This window comes from Diabrotica virgifera, chromosome 2 (genome assembly GCF_917563875.1).
Source record: "Diabrotica virgifera virgifera chromosome 2, PGI_DIABVI_V3a".
NCBI classification, from domain to species: Eukaryota; Metazoa; Arthropoda; class Insecta; order Coleoptera; family Chrysomelidae; genus Diabrotica; species Diabrotica virgifera.
Window position 1 is genome coordinate 75,514,991 of NC_065444.1, and position 27,490 is coordinate 75,542,480.

Genomic DNA, 27,490 nt, shown 5'->3' on the forward strand with positions numbered 1-27,490 from the left:
GCGTCGGGTTTGGGGGGAGAGGGGGAAAAAATCGGTAAATTCGTAGTTTTTAAGTTTTTCGTCAATATTTCTAAAACTATGCGGTTTAGCATGAACAATATTTTATACAAAAATGTTCTACATTAAATTTGAAACAAAAAAGGCCCTATGCATAATTCTTCTAAAATTAACGGTTCCAAAGTTACGGAGGTAGTATAGTATAATTGGTCCACAAAAGGCCTAACTCAGACATTAAAAGTAAAAGTTTTCCTCCAACACCAAATTGTTCTATATGGTCCAGATATTGTTCAGTAAAAAGTTACACCAATTTGAGCGTCCGGTTTGGGGGGTTGAGATGGGGGACAAATCGGTAAATTATTATTTTTTTTGTGCTTTTCGTCAATATTTTTAAAAATATGCTTAAGCGTAAACAATGTTCTATACAGAAATATTCTACATCATATTTAAAACAAAAAAGTCCTATACATAATTTTTATAAAATCAACGGTTCCAGAGTTACGGAGGGTGAAAAGTGGAAGATTATGATACTTTTTATATTATTTGGGCAATTTATAATATTTTTACTGATTGAAAGAAATTTTCTTTAACAGGATTTGCTATTTCAGTGGCCCATGGTATGTTACTGATAAGCCCTTGAAGAAACGTCAACCTCACCACCCAAAATCATCATCAATTGCCAAAAAAATATAAAAAGTATCGAAAACCTCCACATTTCACCCTCCGTAACTCTGGAACCGTTGATTTTATAACAATTACGGATAGGACCATTTTTGTTTTAAATTTTATGTAGAACGTTTTTGTATAAAACATTGTTTACGCTTAAACATAGTTTAAGAAATATTGACGAAAAACATAAAGAAACTACTAATTTACTTACTTCTCCCCCATCTCCCCCCCCCCAAACCGGAAGCTCAAAATGGTGTAACTTTTTACTGAACAATATGTGGCCCATATAGAACAATTTGGTGTTGGAGGAAAACTTTTACTTTGGATGTCTGGGTTATGCCTTTTTTTGGACCAATTATACTATACTACCTCCGTAACTTTGGAACCGTTCATTTTAGAAGGATTATGTGTAGGGCCTTTTTTATTTCAAATTTAATGTAGAACATTTTTGTATAGAAGGTTGTTCATGCTAAACCTCATAGTTTTAGAAATATTGACGAAAAACTTAAAAAACTACGAATTTACCGACTTCTCCCCCTCCCCCCAAACCCGACGCTCAAAAAGGTGGGACTTTTTTCTGAACATTATATGGACCATATAGGTCTGGATCCCACGTATGAAAAAAAAGTTGATTAATAGCAAGCTGAAAATTTGTTAATAGCTTAAGGGTGTCTAGTCGGATAAACTTTGATATATGGGAACACTGGAACAGGGGCAGTTTTAACTGTGGAACAGGTTAAAAATTTGGAACGGTCACACCACGAAAACGGCACATTTATTTTGTCCGACAGAACAGATTTGAACTCTCTGAACAGAGATTAAACTCTTATGTAAAAATCAGACTGCTATATATCACCTGTCATAATTCCTGTCATTTGAAATATTCTACATGTTCCACTCATTAAAACGCCCAATTGGTGATAAATAGCAGTTTGATTTTTGCATGAGAGTTTAATCTCTGTTCAAAGAGTTTAAGTCTGTTCTGTCGGACAAAATACATGTGCCGTTTTCGTGGTCTGACCGTTCCAAATTTTTAACCTGTTCCACAATTAAAACTTCACCTGTTCCAGTGTTCCCATATATCAAAGTTTGTCCGACTAGACACCCTTAAGCTATTAACAAATTTTCAGCTTGCTATTAATCAACTTTTTTTTCATGCGCGGGATCCAGACCTAATATAGAATAATTTGTTGTTGGAGGATAACTTTCACTTTGGATGTCTGGGTTTTGTCATTTTTTGAATCAATTCTGCCATACTAAATTATTTATTCTATTAAACTATCAGTAGTAATTGCACAAGAGCTCTAAAATTATCGAATTTTTCCCGAGTGACGCTTTGACAGCTTCCGAAGGGAAGTGAAATAATGTCAAAAGTGTCACGAGCTATGTGTCAATGAGCTATCACACAACCCCTACTCTCATTAAAAAAATCATCGATTACGTCATCACGCTCAGATGGATGACGTCACTAGTATTGTATATATGCCAAAAAGTCCTAATTTAAAAATAAAAATCGACCTGTCTGAGGATTTCTCTTGAAATTTGCCCATTCTCGAGATAATAAATTTATGCCAACTCAAACGGCCTCACTTATACTACAGTGTCGCGCCCGCTTGATTAGCAATTAAAAAACAAAGGGGTTTCCGATATTGTATTGCAAAATCTCTTTGGGATTTCATCAATCAATGTTTAAAGAATATCTACCTACCTTGGCAACTTTGAAATGTTTAGATAAATGTCCGATTTAGGGTTAAAAATGGCCGATTTCGCAATTTTCAAAATTTTCAATCGCTTACCTATATAACAAAAACTATTAACCTCAGAGAAAAATCACTAAGGACCTTTTCTGTTTGGGATGATTCAAAAAACCTACAAAAATTGTTCGATGCAAAAAAAATAATTTTAGGAAAAACCCCTAATCTTTCCCCTCGCCTGGCAAGGTCTTAGGCTCTTCAGAATCGCGTGTCATTGTACACATTTCTTCTAAATGACTTACTCAAACACATACTTAAATTTAAACCTTACAGGAGAAAGTTTATTTTACCCCTAAACTATGCACTTTTCAATTCACCTGGTAGATACACGTGCACGGCTGATGCCTGCAAGGTCATGGTTTTTAGCCTTGGTGTGCTATGAATTATCACTAGACAAATTTCTAGCCTTACAGGATGACCGTTAGTTGGAGGGATCACTGACTATGTGTCGGATTGACTGAAAGTTTTCCAATGATGGTTGGTTTGCGTCAAGATTCTTCTCTGGGTCCCTACCTCTTTAATCTAGGTATAGATATACTGACAGAGAAGGTAAGTGAGGGAGCTCCTTGGTTAATGCTCTTTCCGGGTCATATCCTGTTAGTGGAGGAGAGGAAAGAAATGTTAGGGGAGAGATTGGAGGGTTGGTGAGGACTATCGAAGAGGAAGGACTTAAGGTAAGTAGGTCGACAACGAAGTATATGTATTTGGAAAGAACAGGAATGGTTGGCAAAGTCGAATTACTTTGGGGAAAAAATAGGCCGAGTAGAAAAAGTTAAACCTTGACTCTTACCTAACGATGGAAAATAGGACACTGGATCGAGAAATTTCCCAAGGATACAGGTTTTTCCCCTAGGACATAGGCTAGTTCGTTTAACTGGAAAGTAATGAGCTGGCTACATGTAATTCATATGTAGTATGATAGAATTGATTCAAAAAATTACATAACCCAGACATCCAAAGTGAAAGTTATCCTTCAACCCCAAATTGTTCTATATGGTCCATATAATGTTCAGAAAAAAGTCACACCTTTTTAAGCGTTGGGTTTGGGGGGAGAGGGGGGAGAAGTCGGTAAATTCGTAGTTTTTTACGTTTTTCGTCAATATTTCTAAAACTATGAGGTTTAGCATGAACAGCCTTTTATACAAAAATGTTCTACATTAAATTTGAAATAAAAAAGGCCCTTCTACATTCAATTCATTTGAAATACATAATCCTTCTAAAATGAACGGTTCCAAAGTTACGGAGGTAGTATAGTATAATTGGTCTAAAAAAAGGCCTAACCCAGACATCCAAAGTAAAAGTTTTCCTCCAACACCAAATTGTTCTATAGGGTCCACATATTGTTCAGTAAAAAGTTACACCATTTTGAGCGTCCGGTTTGGGGGGAAGATGGGGAGAAATCGGTAAATTAGTAAATTCTTTACGTTTTTCGTCAATATTTCTAAAACCATGTTTTGAGCGTAAACAATGTTCTATACAAAAACGCTCTACATAAAATTTAAAACAAAAATAGTCCTATCCATAATTGTTATAAAATCAACGGTTCCAGAGTTACGAAAGGTGAAATGTAGAGGTTTTCGATACTTTTTATATTTTTTGGGCAATTGATGATGATTTTGGGTGGTGAGGTTAACGTTTCTTCAAGGGCTTATCAATAACATACCATCGGCCACTGAAATAGCAAATCCTGTTAAAGAAAATTTCTTTCAATCAGTAAAAATATTATAAATTTCCCAAAAAATAGAAAAAGTATCGAAAACCTCCACTTTTCACCCTCCGTTACTCTGGAATCGTTGATTTTATAACAATTATGTATAGGACCTTTTTTGTTTTAAATTTGATGTAGAACAATATTTATTTGTTAACAATAAAAGGAAAAGCAGTTCTTTTCCAAATACACTTAATTATTTGGATAAGACTAGTTCTGTTGTTCTGGGGAGGAAATATCGAACATGTTTGCTGATTATTTTTCGACAGTGTAATCACATGATAATATTAATATTCCCACTCATGAAATATCCACATCCAATAACCATATTCCACACCTTGATATTAAAGTATCAGATATATTTAGTAAACTCTCTTCTTTGGATGTTAACAAAGGGCCTGGACCAGATGAACTTACCTACCTTATTCTTAAAAGAATGCTCCTTTATTCTTTCAAGACCTCTGTACCACATTTTCAAGCTCTCCCTCCAAACTGGAATCTTCCCCGACTACTGGAAATATAGCTTTCTAAAGCCCATCTTTAAATCAGGTGATAAAACCTGTGTAACAAACTATCGTTCCATCAGTATAATCAGTGCAATCCCCAAGGTATTTGAAAGTCTGGTATGTGACATTCTAACCCCTCTATTTGAACCTCTACTAGTCCAACAGTTTGGGTTTAGACCACGAAAATCTACAGAATAAAATCTTCTTAGTCAGGTGGACTTCTTGCTGGACACCTTGGAGAAGGGGTATCAAGTAGATACGATATACACTGACTTCTCCAAGGCATTCGACAGGGTGCCACACAATATTTTGTTGCATAAGTTAAAACTGATTCGGATTGATGAGCCTTTATTGTCATGGTTCCAAAGCTACTTATCTGATCGTAGACTGATTGTTAAAATTGGCACTTTTCTTTTTAAAATTATCCAAGTTCCATCAGGAGTGCCTCAAGGCTCTCACCTTGGGCCACTCTTGTTTAATATTTTCATAAACGACCAATCAGTTTATTTTTGCTCTTTGCTGATGATCTAAAATTAAGTTGTGTGATTGAATTCCCAGAGGATTGTGAAAAACTACAGTACGATTTAAATAACTTGCTAGAGTGGTGTAAAAGAAATGGCATGGAACTTAATCCAACTAAATGTAAAACTATAACTTTTTCCCTTTCCAGAAATGCTATTGTTTTTGACTAAAATATTGGTCACTATACTCTCGAAAGAACTTCCCTTTTTAAAGACTTGGGGGTCACCCTTGATACAAACTTACAGCTGTCTCATCATCTGGAGAATGTTGTTAATAAGGCTTTCCAGATGCTTGGTTTTATTAGAAGATGCACCCATGACTTCACAAATATTACAGCTTTAAAAACCCTCTACTGTGCCTTGGTCCGTCCCCATCTTGAGTATGCCTCCTGTGTATGGTCTCCTTTTTATGGAGTGCATACTAATGCTCTTCAGTTAGTTGAACATAAGTTTTTAAAGCAAATTGCCTATAGACTCATTATCTTGGACAACTACAATGATGCAGATATTCTTAATATCCTGGATATGGCACCGGCCACTGCTCGTCATAAGAGAAGGGATCTCATTACTTTTTACAACATCCCACATGGAAAAACTGGAACCACAGAGCTTCTTCAAAAAATTAATATTCATGTCCCACTAAGAACAACCAGGGCTACAGTTAGTTTCCATTACCCAATCCACCGTACTAACTATGGTCTTAACAACTTCCTCACTAGAACTGCCAGACTAGCAAACCAGCACTTTAACATTGGCCTTTTTCAAACTTATAGCAAGTTCCTGAGTCAGGTTTTAGTAAACATTAACTAAGACTTATTGTGCTGTACAAATAATAATAATAATAATAATATTAATAATATATTAAATATTAAATAATAATAATATATTCTCGTACTAGTTAATAAATTAACAAGACAAACAACACTAATTGATGTGGCGATACCTAACAACAATAATCTACGTAGTAAATTCACTGAAAAGATCGCCAAGTACAGAGATCTAGAAATTCAAATACGAAGGCAATGGAGAATGCAAAGTACCCAGACGATACCTATTGTTATGTCTACTACTGGAGTCATTCCGAAGAACCTCCTCGAAAGCATAAAAAGGCTGGGTCTAAATGAACATCTTTACAAGACCATGCAGAAAGCTGTACTACTCGCAACGGCCAGATGTGTACGAAAATTTTTGGGAGATACACCTGCATACCAAGTCACCTAGGGCTCGATAACACGGAAAGAGTCCCACCAGAGCTCAATCCTTTTGATACCGTAGGTATCTGGGATGAGTCAATTTTCCCCTTAGAGGGAGTGAGCCGTATGGCTAAATCTGGATAATAATAATATTAATAATATTAATGGAGCCTGTGGGAGTTTTATGTCAGTTCTTCTATCAGACGCGGCCCCCTGCGAATGGGGGATGCTTTCTGGGTATTCGTAGCGCCAATACCCAGAGAGTAGCAGGAATACTTGCCGTGGAACAAAAACTGACACCTGGCAGTAGGTATAAAATGCACACCCATGAGAATAGAGATTAATAGTTTATGTTTAGGGCCGCTGCCTGGGGAACGCCAGGGCACGTCTGGAGCCGACGCTGGACGTGACAGCATGCGGGACGTCGGTGGCAGGGTGTTGAGGAGGCGGGCCCCTGTCACACAAACAGCTACAGCCCAACAACAAGAACAACAACCACAAGCGAGCCAAACAACAGCAAGAGCTCCACTCGCTGAAGGTGCTGCGCCGGAACATCAAAGTAAAAATGAGACTTACCTTTCATTATTATTTATTAAGTACTTCTTCACCAAATACATTATAAAAAGCCATTTTCCATTTTTAAATATTTATCTCCAGTATAATACAAGAATAACAAAGTACTATTCATACAAACATAACCCAACAAAAATAATCAAACCACATTTAACGGGCTGCTAAAAATTTAGTGGGTACGTTTTGACATCCTCTAAAATATTTTTATTTAGAGGGAGTTTTAACGGTTTAGGTTATGATTTTAACGGATGTATGATTTACAGAATACCAAAATATTTTTAGCGGGCGCTAAAATTTTAGAGGCCACTAAAATTTAACGGAAGTGTTACAGAATACACCCCACTGTGCTCTAAACAATATCATAGAGCCTCAACAGAAAGGATGCGCTAAGGGCTCCATGGGTTGCAAAGAACAGCTTATCATCGACTCAGTCATTTCTAACCAGGCATTCACTAAAAAAACGAACCTTTTTACTGCTTTTATTGACTATAAAAAGGCCTTTGATTCAGTACCGCATGAATGGCTAATAGATATATTGAAAATATACAAAGTAGATGATAACATAGTGACCTTTTTAAGGCATATAATGAGAGATTGGAAGACTAAAATTCACCTCCAAATACCTGGTGAAAACAATATCGAAACCGAAAATATCGCAATCAACCGGGGCCTATTTCAAGGAGACTCGTTGAGTCCATTGTGGTTCTGTTTAGCTTTGAACCCCCTTTCCCAGCTATTAAACTCCACTGACTCAGGTTTTAGCATTAAAAGCAATAATACTGTGGTAGCGAAGCTCAATCATCTGTTGTATATGGATGATTTGAAATTAATGGCTTCCACTCGAGAACACCTAGAAGAGATGCTAAAAACTGTAGAAACATTCTCTAATGATATTAGTATGCAGTTCGGTCTAGACAAGTGCCGTGTTTTGAATATAGTCAGAGGAAAGGTACAGCCCGGTGGATTCGATATGCAAAATGGCCAGAACATCGAGGCCATGGGCGACAACGATATGTACAAATATCTTGGAGTAAAGCAGGCGCGGAAAATTGACCATAAGCAAATGAAAACTGAGATAACTACTGAGTTTATAAGAAGGGTAAAACAGCTGCTTCGTTCACAGCTTAACAGTAAAAATTTGTTTAAGGCACTAAACACCTACGCTTGTTCCGCGCTTAGCTATTCATTTGGTATTGTTAAGTGGACAAAAACGGATATAGAAAATCTTCAGCGAAAAGTACCAACACACCTCACAAAGGCACAAAAACACCACCCTAAAAGTGCAGTAGAACGAACGACATTACCCCGGTATTTAGGAGGAAGAGGACTTATGGATATAGGTGAGCAATTAGATAAACAAATTGCTAATTTAAGAACTTATTTTCAGATGCAGGCTGAGACATCTACTCTACATCGCGCTATCTGCGCAGTAGATGACACAACACCGATCAAACTGAGGGAAGCAGAACTGCGCATAAACCACCTTACTAAGGACGAAAAAGTGCGCGCCTGGATGGGTAAACCTTTGCACGGGCGACATCCCAATGAGGTCAGCCAAGATTATGTCGACAATATAGCGTCGAACTACTGGTTGACATCAGGAAAGATGTTCCCTGAAACGGAGGGTTCATTACTGGCCATTCAGGATCAGGTTATACCAACCAGAAACTACCTGAAATATACCATCAAAGACCCTCAGGTTCAAAAGGACAGATGCCGATATGGATGTCAAGCCCAAGAAACCATCCAACATCTTACAGGGGGCTGCCAGGCATTTGCTGCAACTGAATACAAGGAACGGCATGACGCAGTGGGAAAAATCCTTCATCAAGAGATAGCTATCAAGCTGGGACTTCTCCAAACGGACCATCTCCCGTATTATCAATACGTCCCTGAGAGTATGCTTGAGGATGGCAACTACAAGCTATACTGGGACCGCACTGTGCTCACAGACCAAACAGTGGCACATAATAGACCAGATCTCGTACTAGTTAATAAATTAACAAGACAAACAACACTAATTGATGTGGCGATACCTAACAACAATAATCTACGTAGTAAATTCACTGAAAAGATCGCCAAGTACAGAGATCTAGAAATTCAAATACGAAGGCAATGGAGAATGCAAAGTACCCAGACGATACCTATTGTTATGTCTACTACTGGAGTCATTCCGAAGAACCTCCTCGAAAACATAAAAAGGCTGGGTCTAAATGAACATCTTTACAAGACCATGCAGAAAGCTGTACTACTCGCAACGGCCAGATGTGTACGAAAATTTTTGGGAGATACACCTGCATACCAAGTCACCTAGGACTCGATAACACGGAAAGAGTCCCACCAGAGCTCAATCCTTTTGATACCGTAGGTACCTGGGATGAGTCAATTTTCCCCTTAGAGGGAGTGTGAGCCGTATGGCTAAATCTGGATATTAATAATAATATATTAATAATAAGAAACAATCGGCTACCGACAACAGCTGTATGCCGAATTTTGCAGGACGTACCCAGATATTCAAGTATCGGAGCAACGAGTATCAGACCAATACCGGGTAATTATACGAAACAACCTTATCCCAGAGACTAGACGCAATATCATCAGAAGCGAAGTCGAACGGGAGATTCATAACGATGTTGTAATTGAAGATCAAGTCCCCAATGAAGTGCATGAGCAGATTCCTGAGCTTGCCATACAAGAAACTCAACCTGAAAATACAGAGCAGGAAAACAACGAGCTACATGATAAACTAGTAAGTGAAATGGCACGTGCTGTACAAGAGTTTAATGGAACAAACCCACTTAGCAGACCACCGCTACCACGAATAAACTCTTGTAAGAGACTAGGTGTGCTGTTACAAATTGTGAACACTGAAGTCCTACCCAATTATGTCGTAGAAGCCCACACATTAGAGTATCTGCACATGCTAATCTACTGTGCAGCAACAGCAATTGCTAATGTAATGGGCATTAAGCTCAGAACACGACGGGGTTCTAATAACGGAAGGACTGGTAGCAGAATTGCACCCTGGGAAAAAAGACTGCTCGGAAAGATTGAATTGCTGCGTAGGGATATTGGTCGAGTCACAGAATATATACGAGGTGTAAGAAGTACAAGAGTCATCAGGAGAGCTGAAGAAATAATACGGAATACTGCAAGACACTCAAGATACGATCCAGAAAACAACACAGCCCAACAGTGCCTGGATACGTTAAAACAAAGACTCTCAGTTTATTCAGGACGACTAAGAAGGTACAAAGTGAGTAACAACCGAAAATCCGACAATGCCCTTTTTGAGACTGCTGAGAAGGCGTTCTATCGAAAACTCAATTCCACCGTAGAAAATCTCGATAAGTCTTATCCAAGCCAAGAAGAAATTCATGAGTTTTGGGGAAATCAACTTTCCACACCAGCTGCTCTTAACAACAATGCTGGATGGATAGAAGATACGGCACAGAACTGCCAACACTACACTACTACTCTCTACGAATCCTTCACCACTGAAGAAGTCTCAAATATCATCAAAGAGCTTCATAACTGGAAATCTCCTGGACCAGACGGAGTTCAAAACTTTTGGCTCAAGAAGTTTTGGAGTGCTCATGAATGCTTATCAACATTAATTAATTATGTTATTTCTAATCCGCAGGATATACCATCATTCCTAACTCAGGGAACCACTTATCTAATACCGAAGGATCAAAATAACACCCAAGATCCAGCAAAATACCGCCCAATTACTTGTCTTCCAACTTTGTATAAATTGGTCACATCCTGTGTAGCCCGGCGTATCTACCAACACTGTGCGCTGAACAATATCATAGAGCCTCAACAGAAAGGATGCGCTAAGGGTTCCATGGGCTGCAAAGAACAAATTATCATCGACTCGGTCATTTCTAATCAAGCATATTCCAAAAAGAGGAACCTATTTACTGCTTTTATTGATTACAAGAAAGCCTTTGATTCAGTGCCGCATGAATGGCTTATAGATATATTAAGAATATATAAAGTCGATGATAATATAGTGACCTTTTTACAACATATAATGACAGAGTGGAAAACTAGAATTCACCTTCAAATACCTGGTGAAAGTAACATCGAAACTGAAAATATCGCAATCAGCCGGGGCCTGTTTCAAGGAGATTCGTTGAGTCCTCTGTGGTTCTGTCTAGCTATGAACCCACTATCTCAGCTATTGAACTCCACAGATGCAGGTTTTAGCATCAAAAATAACAACAATGTGGTGGCGAAGCTTAATCATTTATTGTACATGGATGATTTGAAATTAATGGCTTCCACTCGAAACCAGCTCGACGATATGCTAAAAACTGTAGAAACTTTTTCTAATGATATTAGTATGCACTTCGGACTAGACAACTGCCGTATTTTAAATATAGTCAGAGGAAAAGTACAGCCCGGAGGATTCGATATGCAAAATGGACAGAACATCGAGGCCATGGGTGAAAACGATATGTACAAATATCTTGGAGTAAAGCAAGCGCGGAAAATTGACCATAAACAAATGAAAACAGAGATAACTACTGAGTTTATACGAAGGGTAAAACAGCTGCTTCGCTCACATCTTAACGCTTAGTTAACGCATGTTCCGCGCTTAGTTACTCATTTGGTATTGTTAAGTGGACAAAAACAGATATAGAAGCTCTTCAGCGAAAAGTGCGAACACACCTCACAAAGGCACAAAAACACCATCCTAAAAGTGCAGTAGAAAGAACAACATTACCACGGAATCTAGGAGGAAGAGGACTTATGGATATAGGTGAGCAATTAGATAAACAAATTGCTAATTTAAGAACTTATTTTCAGATGCAGGCTGAGACATCTACTCTACATCGCGCTATCTGCGCAGTAGATGACACAACACCGATCAAACTGAGGGAACCAGAAATGCGCATAAACCACCTTACTAAGGACGAAAAAGTGCGCGCCTGGATGGGTAAACCTCTGCACGGGCGACATCCCAATGAGGTCAGCCAAGACTATGTCGACAATATAGCGTCGAACTACTGGTTGACATCAGGAAAGATGTTCCCTGAAACGGAGGGTTCATTACTGGCCATTCAGGATCAGGTTATACCAACCAGAAATTACCTGAAATATATCATCAAAGACCCTCAGGTTCAAAACGACAGATGCCGATATGGATGTCAAGCCCAAGAAACCATCCAACATCTTACAGGGAGCTGCCAGGCATTTGCTGCAACTGAATACAAGGAACGGCATGATGCAGTAGCAAAAATCCTTCATCAAGAGATAGCTATCAAGCTGGGACTTCTCCAAACAGACCATCTCCCGTATTATCAATACGTCCCTGAGAGTATGCTTGAGGATGGCAACTACAAGCTATACTGGGACCGCACTGTGCTCACAGACCAAAAAGTGGCACATAATAGACCAGATCTCGTACTAGTTAATAAATTAACAAGACAAACAACACTAATTGATGTGGCGATACCTAACAACAATAATCTACGTAGTAAATTTACTGAAAAGATCGCCAAATACAGAGATCTAGAAATTCAAATACGAAGGCAATGGAGAATGCAAAGTACCCAGATAATACCGATTATTATTTCTACTACTGGAGTCATTCCGAAGACCCTCCTCGAAAGCATAAAAAAGCTGGGTCTGAATGAACATCTTTATAAGACCATGCAGAAAGCTGTACTACTCGCGACGGCCAGATGCGTACGAAAATTTCTGGGAGATACACCTGCATTCCAAGTCACCTAGGGCTCGATAACACGGAAAGAGTCCCACCAGAGCTCAATCCTTTTGATACCGTAGGTATCTGGGATGAGTCAATTTTCCCCTTAGAGGGAGTGTGAGCCGTGTGGCTAAATCTGGATTAATAATAATAAGAGAATAATAGTAAGAGACTAGGTGTGCTGTTACAAATTGTGAACACTGAAGTCCTACCCAATTATGTCGTAGACGCCCACACATTAGAGTATCTGCATATGCTAATCTACTGTGCAGCAACAAGACAAACAACACTAATTGATGTGGCGATACCTAACAACAATAATCTACGTAGTAAATTTACTGAAAAGATCGCCAAGTACAGAGATCTGGAAATTCAAATACGAAGGCAATGGAGAATGCAAAGTACCCAGACGATACCGATTATTATTTCTACTACTGGAGTCATTCCGAAGACCCTCCTCGAAAGCATAAAAAAGCTGGGTCTGAATGAACATCTTTATAAGACCATGCAGAAAGCTGTACTACTCGCGACGGCCAATTGCGTACGAAAATTTCTGGGAGATACACCTGCATTCCAAGTCACCTAGGGCTCGATAACACGGAAAGAGTCCCACCAGAGCTCAATCCTTTTGATACCGTAGGTATCTGGGATGAGTCAATTTTCCCCTTAGAGGGAGTGTGAGCCGTATGGCTAAATCTGGATAATAATAATAATAATAATAAACTCAATGTCCTGTGGGAGTTTTTTGTCAGTTCTTCTATCAGGCGCGGCCCCCTGCGAATGGGGGATGCTTTCTGGGTATTCGTAGCGCCAATACCCAGAGAGTAGCAGGAATACTTGCCGTGGAACAAAAACTGACACCTGGCAGTAGGTATAAAATGCACACCCATGAGAATGGAGAATAATAATTTGTGTTTAGGATCGCTGCCTGGGGATCGCCAGGGCACGTCTGGAGCCGGCGCTGGACGTGACAGCATGCGGGACGTCGGTGGCAGGGTGTTGAGGAGGCGGGCCCCTGTCATACAATCAGCTACAGCCCAACCACAACCACAAGCGAGCCAAATAACAACAAGAGCTCCACCTGCCGAAGGTGTTGCGCTGGATCATCAGCCGGCGCTCACTCAAGCGGGACGACCGAGGCAGCGCATGAAATGGACTGTGTCCATCAACGAAAGCATTTTGCGCTTCTATTATAAGGTGACAAACCTCGGTCAAGAAACGATCGGCTACAGACAACAGCTGTATGCCGAATTTTGCAGGGAGTACCCAGATATTCAAGTATCGGAGCAAAGAGTATCAGATCAATACCGGGTAATCATAAGAAATAATCTTATCCCAGAGACTAGACGCGATGCCATCAAAAGCGAAGTCGAACGGGAGATTAATAACCAAGAGCTAGTTTTAGATCAAGTCCCTAATGAAATCCTTGAGGAGCAGATTCCTGAGATTCCCATACCAGAAACTCAACCTGACAATACACAGCAGGAAAACAACGAGTTGCGCCATAGTCTAGAAAACGAAATGGCTCGTGCCGTACAAGAGTTTAATGGAACAAATCCACTTAGCAGACCACCGCTACCACGAATAAACTCTTGTAAGAAACTAGGTGCGCTGTTACAAATTGTGAACACTGAAGTCCTACCCAATTATGTCGTAGAAGCCCACACATTGGAATATCTGCATATGCTAATCTACTGTGCAGCAACAGCAATTGCCAATGTAATGGGCGTTAAGATCAGAACACGACGGGGTACTAATAACGAAAAGACTGGTAACAGAATTGCACCATGGGAAAAAAGACTTCTCGGAAAAATTGAATTACTGCGTAGGGATATTGGTCAAGTCACAGAATATATAAGAGGTGTAACAAGTAGAAAAGTCATTAAGAGAGCTGAAGAAATAATGCGGAGCACTTCAAGACACTCGAGATACGATCCAGAAAATAACACAGCCCAACAGTGTCTGGATACATTAAAACAAAAACTCCGTCTATTCAGGACGATTAAGAAGGTATAAAGTTAGTAACAACCGAAAATGTGACAATGCACTTTTTGAGAACTCTGAGAAGGCGTTTTACCGAAAACTCAATTCCACCGTAGAAAGTGTCGACAAGTCTTACCCAAGCCAAGAAGAAATTCATGAGTTTTGGGGAAATCAACTTTCCACGCCAGCTGCTTTTAACAACAATGCTGGCTGGATAGAAGATACGACGCACAACTGTCACCACTACGTCACTGCTAACTACGAACCATTCACGACTGAAGAAGTCTCAAATGTCATCAAAGAGCTTCATAACTGGAAATCTCCTGGACCAGACGGAGTTCAGAACTTCTGGCTTAAAAAGTTTTGGAGTATTCATGAGTGCTTATCAACATTAATTAATCATGGTATTTCTAATCAGCAGGAATTACCATCATTTCTAACTCAGGGAACTACTTATTTAATACCCAAGGATCAAAATAACACCCAAGATCCATCCAAGTACCGCCCAATTACTTGTCTTCCAACTTTGTATAAATTGGTCACATCCTGTGTAACCCGGCGTATCTACCAACACTGTGCTCTAAACGATATCATAGAGCCTCAACAGAAAGGATGCGCTAAGGGTTCCATGGGTTGCAAAGAACAGCTTATCATCGATTCAGTCATTTCTAACCAGGCATTCACTAAAAAAAGGAACCTTTTTACTGCTTTTATTGACTATAAAAAGGCCTTTGATTCAGTACCGCATGAATGGCTAATAGATATTTTGAAAATATACAAAGTCGATGATAACATAGTGACCTTTTTAAGGCATATAATGAGAGATTGGAAGACTAAAATTCACCTCCAAATACCTGGTGAAAAAAATATTGAAACCAAAAATATCGCAATCAACCGGGGCCTGTTTCAAGGAGACTCGTTGAGTCCACTGTGGTTCTGTTTAGCTTTGAACCCCCTTTCCCAGCTATTAAACTCCACTGACTCAGGTTTTAGCATTAAAAGCAATAATACTGTGGTAGCGAAGCTCAATCATCTGTTGTATATGGATGATTTGAAATTAATGGCTTCCACTCGAGAACACCTAGAAGAGATGCTAAAAACTGTAGAAACATTCTCTAATGATATTAGTATGCAGTTCGGTCTAGACAAGTGCCGTGTTTTGAATATAGTCAGAGGAAAGGTACAGCCCGGTGGATTCGATATGCAAAATGGCCAGAACATCGAGGCCATGGGCGACAACGATATGTATAAATATCTTGGAGTAAAACAGGCGCGGAAAATTGACCATAAGCAAACGAAAACTGATATAACTACTGAGTTTATAAGTAGGGTAAAACAGCTGCTTCGTTCACAGCTTAACAGTAAAAATTTGTTTAAGGCACTAAACACCTACGCTTGTTCCGCGCTTAGCTATTCATTTGGTATTGTTAAGTGGACAAAAACGGATATAGAAAATCTTCAGCGAAAAGTACGAACACACCTCACAAAGGCACAAAAACACCACCCTAAAAGTGCAGTAGAACGAACAACATTACCCCGGTATTTAGGAGGAAGAGGACTTATGGATATAGGTGAGCAATTGCTAATTTGAGAACTTATTTTCAGATGCAGGCTGAGACATCTACTCTACACCGCGTAATTTGCGCAGTAGATGACACAACACCGATCAAACTGAGGGAACCAGAAATGCGCATAAACCACCTTACTAAGGACGAAAAACTGCGCACCTGGATGGGTAAACCTCTGCACGGGCGACATCCCAATGAGGTCAGCCAAGACTATGTCGACAATACAGCGTCGAACTATTGGTTGACATCAGGAAAGATGTTCCCTGAAACGGAGGGTTCATTACTGGCCATTCAGGATCAGGTTATACCAACCAGAAATTACCTGAAATATATCGTCAAAGACCCTCAGGTTCAAAACTACAGATGCCGATATGGATGTCAAGCCCAAGAAACCATCCAACATATTACAGGGGGCTGCCAGGCATTTGCTGCAACTGAATACAAGGAACGGCATGACGCAGTGGGAAAAATCCTTCATCAAGAGATAGCTAACAAGCTGGGACTTCTCCAAACGGACCATCTCCCATATTATCAATACGTTCCTGAGAGTATGCTTGAGGATGGCAACTATAAGCTATTCTGGGACCGCAGCGTGCTCACAGACCAAACAGTGGCACATAATAGACCAGATCTCGTACTAGTTAATAAATTAACAAGACAAACAACACTAATTGATGTGGCGATACCTAACAACAATAATCTACGTAGTAAATTTACTGAAAAGATCGCCAAGTATGGAGATCTGGAAATTCAAATACGGAGACAATGGAGAATGCAAAGTACCCAGACGATACCTATTGTTATGTCTACTACTGGAGTCATTCCGAAGACCCTCCTCGGAAGCATAAAGAAGCTGGGTCTCAATGAACATATTTATAAGACCATGCAGAAAGCTGTACTACTTGCGACGGCCAGAAGTGTAAGAAAATTTTTGGGAGATACACCTGCATTCCAAGTCATCTAGGGCTCGATAACACGGAAAGAGTCCCACCAGAGCTCAATCCTTTTGATACCGTAGGTATCTGGGATGAGTCAATTTTCCCCTCAGCGGGAGTGTGAGCCGTATGGCTAAATCTGGAAAAATAAACTCAAAAGTGACTTGTCTGCTTATGTCCGCCGACCACACTAATTAATGTCCTTAGGTATGATTATTTGTGTAATTCGTATTGGTAACATATTTTATTTATATTGATAATTTGTACTTTTTGTTCTCTATATTGTATGTAATTTATATTTTAATCTATTGTTTTTTTTCTGTAAATGGTTGTAACCGTATATAAATAAAAAAAAATTGTATAGAACATTGTTTAGGCTAAAGCATATTTTTAGAAATATTGACGAAAAACATAAAAAAACTACTAATTTACCCATCTCCCCCATCTCCCCCCAAACCGGACGCTCAATATGGTGTAACTTTTTACTGAACAATATCTGGACCATATAGAACAATTTGGTGTTGGAGGAAAACTTTTACTTTTAATGTCTGGGTAAGGCCTTTTCTGGACCAATTATACTATACTACCTCCGTAACTTTGGAACCGTTCATTTTAGAAGGATTATGGATAGGGCGTTTTTTGTTTCAAATTTAATTTAGAACATTTTTGTGAAAAAGGTTGTTTATTATGCTAAACCGCATAGTTTAAGAAATATTGACGAAAAACTTAAAAAACTAAGAATTTGCCGATTTCTCCCCCATCTCCACCCCAAACCCGACGCTCAAAATGGTGTGACTTTTTTCTGAACATTGTGTGGACTATATAAACAATTTGGTGTTGGAGGATAACAATCACTTTGGGTGTCTGGGTTTGGATCTAGTTATACTATACTGTTTCCGGTTAACCAAAAATGTATGAAAGTATTGTGATGGTTTTTTTTTATTTTAATTGTCACATATTATGAAAATATTTTTTTGTTTTTTATTAATAATTTTATTTATTATTAGCTCCAAATATACCAACTCCTTATATAAGTGGTCAAGGACTTCTAGCAGATTTATTGAGAAGCATAGTCAAGGCATTCCAACCGATGGGTATACAGATTGAAATAGACACAATTCCTTGTTTGCCAACTCCTATACCTCCTAATTTTGATCGATATATTCAAATTGGTAAAGTATTTTATAGATAACGTCTTCTTAATAATAAAATAAAGGATAAAATATTTAGCTGATAAAAAACAAGGCACTAACTATTTTTGAAATAAAAAATTAAGACAAAACAGAAATAAAAATAAATATCCATTTTCATCTCGTTGCAATACGAAGCCAAAGCCGTCTTATATTTCAGTTCGTTTATAGAGCGCAACAAACACCCTGATCAAACGGTTTCAAAACTCGTTAGTTTTTCATCAGAGAATGCATAGGTATGTTGCTATCTCTAAACCAAACTGAAATAATCCAGACGACTAGCCTCAAATTGCAACTAACGAAATTGCCAGGGTGTCATAGCCACATCTGCTAGATACAAGTCAAGGTTTTCAACTTAATAAAATATAAAATAATATTAAATTAAAAAAACTTTATTACACTGAGATGCAACCAGAAAATGGTCCCAATAAAGTTTTTAATTTAATACTATTTTATATTTTATTAAGTTGAAAACTTTGACTTGCATATGTCGCTATGACAACCAGGCTATTTCGTTAGTTACAATTCGAGGTTAGTCGTCTGCATTATTTCAGTTTGGTGTAGAGATAGCAACATATGCATTCTCTGATGAAAAACTAACGAGTTTTGAAACCGTTCGGTCAGGGTGTTTGTTGCGCTCTCTGAACAAACTGAAATATAAGACGGCTTTGGCTTAGTATTGCAACAAGATCAAAATGGTTATTAATTTTTATTTTTATTAATATTACTCATATCCGATAATATGTCGGGTTCCATTTTCATTGGAATTTTTCCGAGCTAGACAGATGCGATGTGAATTGCAAATTATAGAATTCCGTCGCGTCGCCTTCCTTGCTTCAGCATCCGCTTTGTTTGAATTTTTAGAAGCTACTGAGGTATAACCAGAAAGTGGCCCCAGTAAAGTTTTTAATAGCCAGAATCTCAAACATTAAAAAAGAAAATGGATCCAAAATTGAAAAATATGAAATAAAAAACTTAACAGGCAACAGCAAAAGGACCAAATACAAAGAATATGTAAAAGAAAGGCTAGAAAACAGACAAAAGCACGAGGATATAAACAGAGAATGGGAAGCGTATAAAAACACCATACAAGACGCTGCCAAAGAGACCTTGGGTCTACAAAAAAAGGTCAAACCAACTGAAGGGAAGTGGTTCGATGAAGAGTGTCGTAACATAACAGAAAGAAAAAATAATGCATATCAACGACTACAACAACGACATAGAACAAGACAGGCAGAGGAGTAATATAGAATGCTAAGGAGGGAAGAGAAGAAAATACACCGCAGAAAGAAAAGAGAACATATAGAAAAAGAACTCCAAGAAATTAAAGAATTAAATAAACCAACAAAAACCAGAAACTTCTACCAAAAACTTAACAAAAGCAGAAAAGAATTTAAACCAAGGACAATGATGTGCAGAGACAAAGAAGGAGATATAGTAACTCAACAGAGTGAAATACTGCAAAGATGGACTGAATTCTTCAAAGAGAAGTTTGAACAAAACGGAGATCCACTATACGATGAAATTATACTGGATCAAACGGATACCAGAGAAACAATCCCCCCTTCAGAAGCTGAAATGCAAGAAGCAGTTATCAGACTGAAAAACAACAAGTCACCTGGATTGGACAACATTAGCGCAGAATTAATAAAAGAAGGCGGAGACTCCCTATTGAATGCGATACACGAACTTATAGTGGACATATGGAATAATAAACAACTACCACAAGACTGGAATACCGGAGTAATCATTCCACTACATAAAAAGGGAGATCAGCTTCAATGTAACAACTACCGGGCAATAACGCTACTGACTGTGGCATATAAAATACTGTCAAATATTGTGTCTGAGCGATTGAGACCATATGCGGAACAAATAGTTGCGGGATATCACTGTGGTTTCTGCAGGCAGAAGTCCACAATAGATCATATCTTCGTTTTGAGACAAATCTTGGAAAAGACTAGTGAATTTAATATAGAAACACATCATCTCTTCATTGACTTTGACAGTGCCTATGACAGTATCCATCGAGAATTTCTGATCAACGCCCTGAAAGAGTTTAATATTTTATGGCAAATATTTAAATACATGAAGGCAAGCAAATCGACAGGCCAAAGAAACCTACAGAATCTGACAATAGGAGACTATAACATCGAAAGCGTAAAAATTTTTACATATATACGTTCACTAGTTACCGCAGATAACAATGTCAGCGAAGAAGTTAAGAGAAGAATACATATTGCTAATAAAACATACAATGGACTCATTAAACATCTAAGATCTAACAACATCACGAGAAAAACCAAATGCAAAATATACAAAACCCTGATAAAACCGGTCCTTATATATGGATCAGAGACATGGACACTGACGAAAAGCGATGAGAACTTATTAGGTACGTTTGAACGAAAAATCCTTAGACACATATATAAGGGGGTTAAATAAAATGACGTATGGCGCAGAAGATATAATTTTGAACTATACGCAGCATACAACGAACCCGACATCATAACATCCATAAAGATCGGACGTCTGCGCTGGATGGGCCATGTTGAACGAATGTTGCAGACCGAAACACCAAAACACATAACGAAGCAAACAACAGTAGGGAGAAGGTCAAAGGGAAGACCCAAACTTAGGTACATGGAACAAGTGGAACAAGATCTGAAAACACTTGAGATTACCTACTGGAAGAACAAAGCAAGGAACAGAACAGAATGGCGGAAAATCCTAGAACAAGCCAGGACCCAAAAAGGGTTGTCGAGCTACTGATGATGATGATGAAAGTTTTTAATATAATATTTTTTTATATTTTATTAAGTTGAAAACTTTGACTTGTTACAAAATAGAAAGTTAAGAAATGAATAAAATCAATAGAAATTGGAAGTAAATAATTTTTTAAATATAACTAATATTCATTTAAGAGGATCGGTACGTATTTTCGGCTGCAATGCTATTCAAATGGGGATTCATTTTTTTCGAATCCTGAGAAAACTAATAAGTATTTTTGAAAAATTTAAACGCAGAATGAAAGATTACGTTATTAGCGAGGGCCGAAAGTCCCTAAAAACTTATATAATGTTTATTTAAATAAGTTACAGGGGTGAAAAACTATGAGAAAATTTAGTGTGATTTTTAATTTCAAATATCTCATTTAAAATAAACTTTTTATTTATTCTAAGGGACTTTCGGCCCTCGGTAATAATTGAATCTTTCATTCTGCGTTTAAATTTTTCAAAAATATTTATTGGTTTTTTCAGGATTCGAAAAAAATGAACACCATGCCGTGGTAATATTTTCCAAATCTATCTTTGTCTTACAACGCACTCAGCCGAATATAATATTGTCAGCATATATATTATTGTCAGTCAGACACTGACAATCAGTGACAATTTTAAATATTTGCCATTGCATCGGGAATATTTTGAGGTATTGATTAAATATTATTGACATATAGTGTATTTGATAAATAATTGATTTAAGACGTGAACATAATAAAAAGTTATTTATTGTGTATTATTTGTGAAAGATCCAAGCAGAGAATACATCAGGATAATATATTCTGTGATCCAAGTATTTTGTTATTAAAGATGTTCAAAATTGTAAGCGTTCCATAACAATATATTATTAAAAAATCACTTTAACACTTTTCCTCTTTTCTCGATTGAGTATTAGTTTTTGTTGTAAAAATAAATTATTACAATCACTAAATACATAGTTAGTGAAAAAATTATCACATTTATTAACTGAATTAATAATTTGCAAGTATAAAAATAACAGTTATCCAAGAATATTCAAAAGGCATCTCTTTAAATTAATGATGCCATTTTCAAGTAGAATGACATTCTAGTAATGTTTACATATCCATACCAGTGTGAATTTTACTACACGTAATTTGCCGTGTAAAGACAGAAAAAGTAGGGATACACGTAAAATATTTGCGAATTATGTACCCATAGCCTTAACGTTTATAACATGACCCCATGGTACTATTGTTTGCATTTTCTATTTACCTGTAGAGAATATACAGGGTGGTCAAAAGTTCGTTATATCTGTTATTGTTGGAGATGCCAAAAGAACGTCTTTAGAAAAATGAGCTAACTATGTTTCAAATTTTAAAATTATACATATACAAATATACAGGATCTTCCATAACACTGTACCTCATAAAAGATATGTTTTTAATGGCACACCCTGTATTTTTTATTTTAAATTTAACATCCGCTTCATTTCCTCATTACAAGAATATAAAATTAAAATAAAAATGTTTAAAAAACAAAGTTAGTAAAAAGAAAAAATGATAATATCGTTGTTACAAAAAAAACAATAATTGTAAATTTTTTTTAATTTATATCTTCACTCTTTAAAATATTTATTATTTTATTTTGTGCATTTTGAAAATAATTTGCGATCTGGAGGTCAATAAAATAGATACCTAACTATAGCTATCATCATTTATATTCAAATAAATGTTTGCCCTTTTAGCGACTCTACTAATATTTTGCTGGGTACTAACCCTGTTGGAACCGTATGGACTAAGATTCCGAACGTTTATCATGTGTTACTACCATCCTCTCAGAGGAAGACAACGCGCTATATGGTTGTACAATAATATCCTCAGAAAAAGAAATACGTTTTTAAAATTTGCCAGAAGACAACTAAAAAGAAAATTTTTAGGTAGTAAGGATGTTGAGAAAGTTACTTTGAAAGAATTTCTTGCAGCTAATTTCAGGTAAATTGTATACTACACCAAGGTATACACCTACAGTTGAGTCCGCGAATCTTTACCCGTGCGTCATCATTTAAAGCATACGAAATAAGTCGATAATAAGTCGGAAATTAAAATTTACTAAACGCAACAGCAAGTCACTTACTGTCACTTGCTGTTGCGTTTAGTAAAATTCCAACTTATCATCGACTTATTTCGTATGCCGTATGCACGGGTAAAGATTCGCGGACTCAACTCTAGGTACTGATGGAAATTTCAATTTTTAATTTTGTATTATCGCTACAAATAACGGGAAATTATCATCTTTTTCTAGTGTAGGAAACAGAGGTTCAACCTCGCAAAATGGACACAAGTCCGGTTTTATTTTTTTTCTGGTGTATCAAGGGGTGCTTATTATAAAATTAACTTTTTCTTTCGCCCCGGAACCCCCCTTTTCATCCCTTTAAAGGGGGTAATTTGTGGTTTTTGCGAAACGTAGCCCTTCCTGTACGTTTTGCAAAAAATTTACTTAATAGTAAAATGAAGAGAACTATTTTCCTACTATTTATTTTCCGACAGCATAATATGTCTATCACCCACCGTTTAGCGGGGGTGGAGCCCCAAAGTTGACAAATTTTAAAAAAAGAAGTTTTAAAAAAAAAGTTATTTTTCCCTAACTGTAATGAAAATTAAGAAGAAACCTTGGAGAAATTAATTACAAGTAAGTGGCTGATTTTTTGGTATAGCATTCATTTAAGGGCAATTGCCCATTTTTTAATTACAGGGTGTTACATTTTTAAAACCCCCTTTTTATACCATCTGAACCGCCTATGCTAGAGTAAAAAACTTTCAGCGAATATCCATGTACTGATGTTATTTACAAATTTCTATAATGCACCTCCATTCTTTTTCCGGAAACCCCCCAAAAAATGAGAATTAATAAAGAAAGTGATTTTCTTGGAATCCTTAACACACCATGCCCTTTATTAAAATGCTTCATATATCATTTTGTGCACGTTCTTATTACCCATGCATAGACACCAAAAGCGATTTCTTAATGCAACCCCTGTAGCCAAAAAAATAAATAAAGGGGGAGTTAAAAAAATTTTTTTTTGCTTTTTGACCCATATGGACATATGCTTCATCGATAGGGTTTTTCATAAATATATATGATTATTGCAAAATCCCTGCGGAAACTACGCCTCTCCTTGAAAAGTGAATGTCCAGAAACTACCACTATCCCTTGGAGAGCATGTTTTTACGATTTTCTCATTACATATGCATTTTTTTAAAACAAAATTTATATAAAATTAAATACCACTATTTTCTCTACAACTAAGGTCCTATGCATTTTTTTCGTATAAGCAACCGTTACGGCACAGTGGGCCGTAAACCTCAGAAATGCTTTGGCGGGCTCTAGCTTTTTTTTTTTTTTCGTCATCTATTCATTTTATGGATAACGTACTTATGGGAAATAAAAGAACACACTGTCTGCTACACATTATGATCTATGCATATTTTATTTTCTTTGCACCCTAAAGTCACAGTGGTGGCCCAAAATCAATTTTTGATTATTTTCTTTATTAATTCTTCTTTTTTTGGGGTAGTTCCGGGGAAAATATGGGGGTGCATTATACAAATTTGTAAATAACACCAGTACGTGGATAATCGCTGAAAGTTTTTTTACTCTAGCATGGGCGGTTCAGATGGTATAAAAAGGGGTATTTTTTTAAATGTAACACCCTGTAATTAAAAAATTTGCAATTGCCCTTAAATGAATCCTATACCAAAAAATCAGCCACTTATTTGTGATTAATTGCCGCATTTCTTGATTAATGTGATTGTGATCTTTGTGATTAATTTCTTCTTAATTTTCATTACAATTAGGGAAAAATATTTTTTTAAAAACATCTTTTTTTAAAATTTGTCAACTTTGGGGCGCCACCCCCGCTAAACGGTGGGTGATAGACACATGCTGTCGGCAAATAAATAGTAGGAAATATAGTCCTCTTCATTTTACTATTAAATAAATTGTTTGCAAAACGTACAGGAATGGCTACGTTTCGCAAAAACCACAAATTACCAACTTTAAAGGGATGAAAAGGGGGTTCCGGGACGAAATTTTTTAAGAAAAAGTTAGTTTTATAATAAGCACACCTTGATATACCAGAAAAAAAAATTAAACCGGACTTGTGTCCATTTTGCGAGGTTGAACCTCTGTTTCCTACACTATTCTTTTAGTTTCCTGTCCGATTATCGAACGTTGGCAATCATATTGGAAATAATAACTTTGTTTACGGCAGCTCTAAACAAATTAGCGGTGATCTCTTGATAGATTCTTATCTCGGAGATTTTGGAGCCAGGATGTTCTTCTTTGGCCTGGCGTTTATCCGCAATACTATCGATAGATTGACATTCTCAAAGGCCTCCAATTTTGTCATTAATGTCTCTGTAAGGGTCCAGCTTACAGAGACACTACAGAGCAATGTGGAGAATATGTAGGCAGCAGGGCCGTGTTTAGGTCAATTGACGCCCTAGGCAATTCTCTCGTAGCCGCCCTTCAAGCATGTACCATTTTTGCGAAAAAAAAAATTGCAAGCAGATTTTTTTATGTAAATAAGAAATTGTCATTCCAGTTCGATCACATCAGATTTCTTTTTGATTTTTCTTTGGAAAAATCATCTATAATGTCGTCATAATTTATCGCCTTTGTTACGTCACTTTCTATGGACAAAATCGACAAATTGTTAAAACGTTCTTGCGTCATACTTGATACGAAAAATTATTTTCATGACTATTTTAAATTCTTGACATTTTCGAAAATGACCTTTCAGCGGACACGTTGGTTGGCAACTGGGAGGCACAAATAAATGCGCAAAGCAATATCAAAATTAGGGAAAATATCTTTCAATCCACTCTTCTTTAAATATTTAGATATGTCAATTATTGTTGATTGGTGATTTTATTGTGGTATCCAAATGAACCTTTAAGTCAATGCATTCATGTATGAATGATGTAGGTATCTATATTAGTGCAGTCATGAGGGTATTTGGCTCCGAATTCAATCCTACTGCATCAATTTACTTGATATTTTCACTGTAAGTAGGGAATAGCTCAAGAAACAAAGTCTACGCTATATCCTATGACGCTTTAACTTGGGGGTGGTTTCCACCCGTTCTCGGGGGTGGAATTTTTTTATCAAACTGACACCGGAAGTGGCCAGATAACCTAATTCTAAGCAATAACTGTTTTATAAATTTTTTGAAAACTCAATACTTTTTGAGTTATTTGTGGTTAAAAATTTGCCATTTTCATTGAAAAATGACACTTTTCGGAGACTGTTTTTTTTTGGGAACACCATAAGAATTGTGCATCTAACGAAAAAAACTATATAAAACATTTTTGTAGTTTATGAAAAATCAGAGAGACTCATTTTTCATAAATCTTTTAGTTTTAATAATTAAAGAGATGGTAGGTGAAAAAAGATTTTTATGCATGCTCAAACTGGTGTATTCAACTTAAAATAACAGAGAAATTGTCGATTTTATGGGTATAATGCTATGAATACCTTTTGTAGTGCTTGAAAAGACCTTTAAAACGAGAACTGCTAAATGTCGGTTACATTCAAACTAAGCGAGATATGGTGCAAAAAACTTACGACTAATGTACCTATTTTAAGGAAAAATGCGAAGTATATTTAACTCCTCTTCCACCAGAATTTAAATGCAGCGTTTTTCTTCTAGAATACCTTCCACTATATAGTGTTATTTCGATATTCAAAAAGTTGGACGGCTTGAAAATTAATGGTTTTTGAAAATTTGAAAATAATAAAATCAAATTATAGAGCGCATTTTTAAATTTTCTTAAAAATCTTACTTTTTCTCCCTGTAATTCGAAAGTGATAAGAGTTACGTAAAAAAATACTTTACAAAAATGTAGGTTTTCTCTTAGATAAAAATTTTATTTTTCTTTACTGTATCTCATTATCATTTTCGAGTAGCATGGAGAAAAAGGAAGATTAAAAAAAATTAAAAATGCTCTCTATAATTTGATTTTATTTTTTTCAAAAATCATACATTTTAAACCCGTCCAACTTGTTGAACATAGAAATAACACTATAGTAAAAGGTATTGTACAAGCAAAACGATGCATTTAAATCTGGTGGATGAGTGGTTAAAATGTACAGACTTTGCATTTTATCTTAAAATAAATTAGTCATCCTTTTTTGTTGCACCATATCTCGCTTAGTTGGATGTAATCGAAATTTAACAGTGCGGTCGCTTTAAAGGTCTTTTTAGGCAGTATTTACAAAAGATATTGATAGCATTATACCCTTAAAATCGACTATTTCTCTGTTATTAAGTTGAACACACCCATTTGAGCATACACAAAAAAAAATTTCTTTTCACCTACCATATCTCTTTTTATGTTATCACTAGAAGACTTATAAAGGAACAAATCTCTTT

General features: G+C 36.9%; 1 protein-coding gene across 1 annotated transcript in view; it reads left to right on the forward strand.

Annotated features, from left to right (window-relative positions):
• The window catches only part of LOC114333517 (DC-STAMP domain-containing protein 2-like), a 186,374-nt gene that overhangs the window by 98,838 nt on the left and 60,046 nt on the right, over positions 1-27,490 (forward strand). The window contains exons 8-9 of the mRNA XM_050643805.1: positions 18,134-18,298; positions 22,802-23,048. Coding sequence (XP_050499762.1) covers positions 18,134-18,298; positions 22,802-23,048 — 412 coding nt within the window. The remainder of the gene's footprint in view (positions 1-18,133; positions 18,299-22,801; positions 23,049-27,490) is intronic.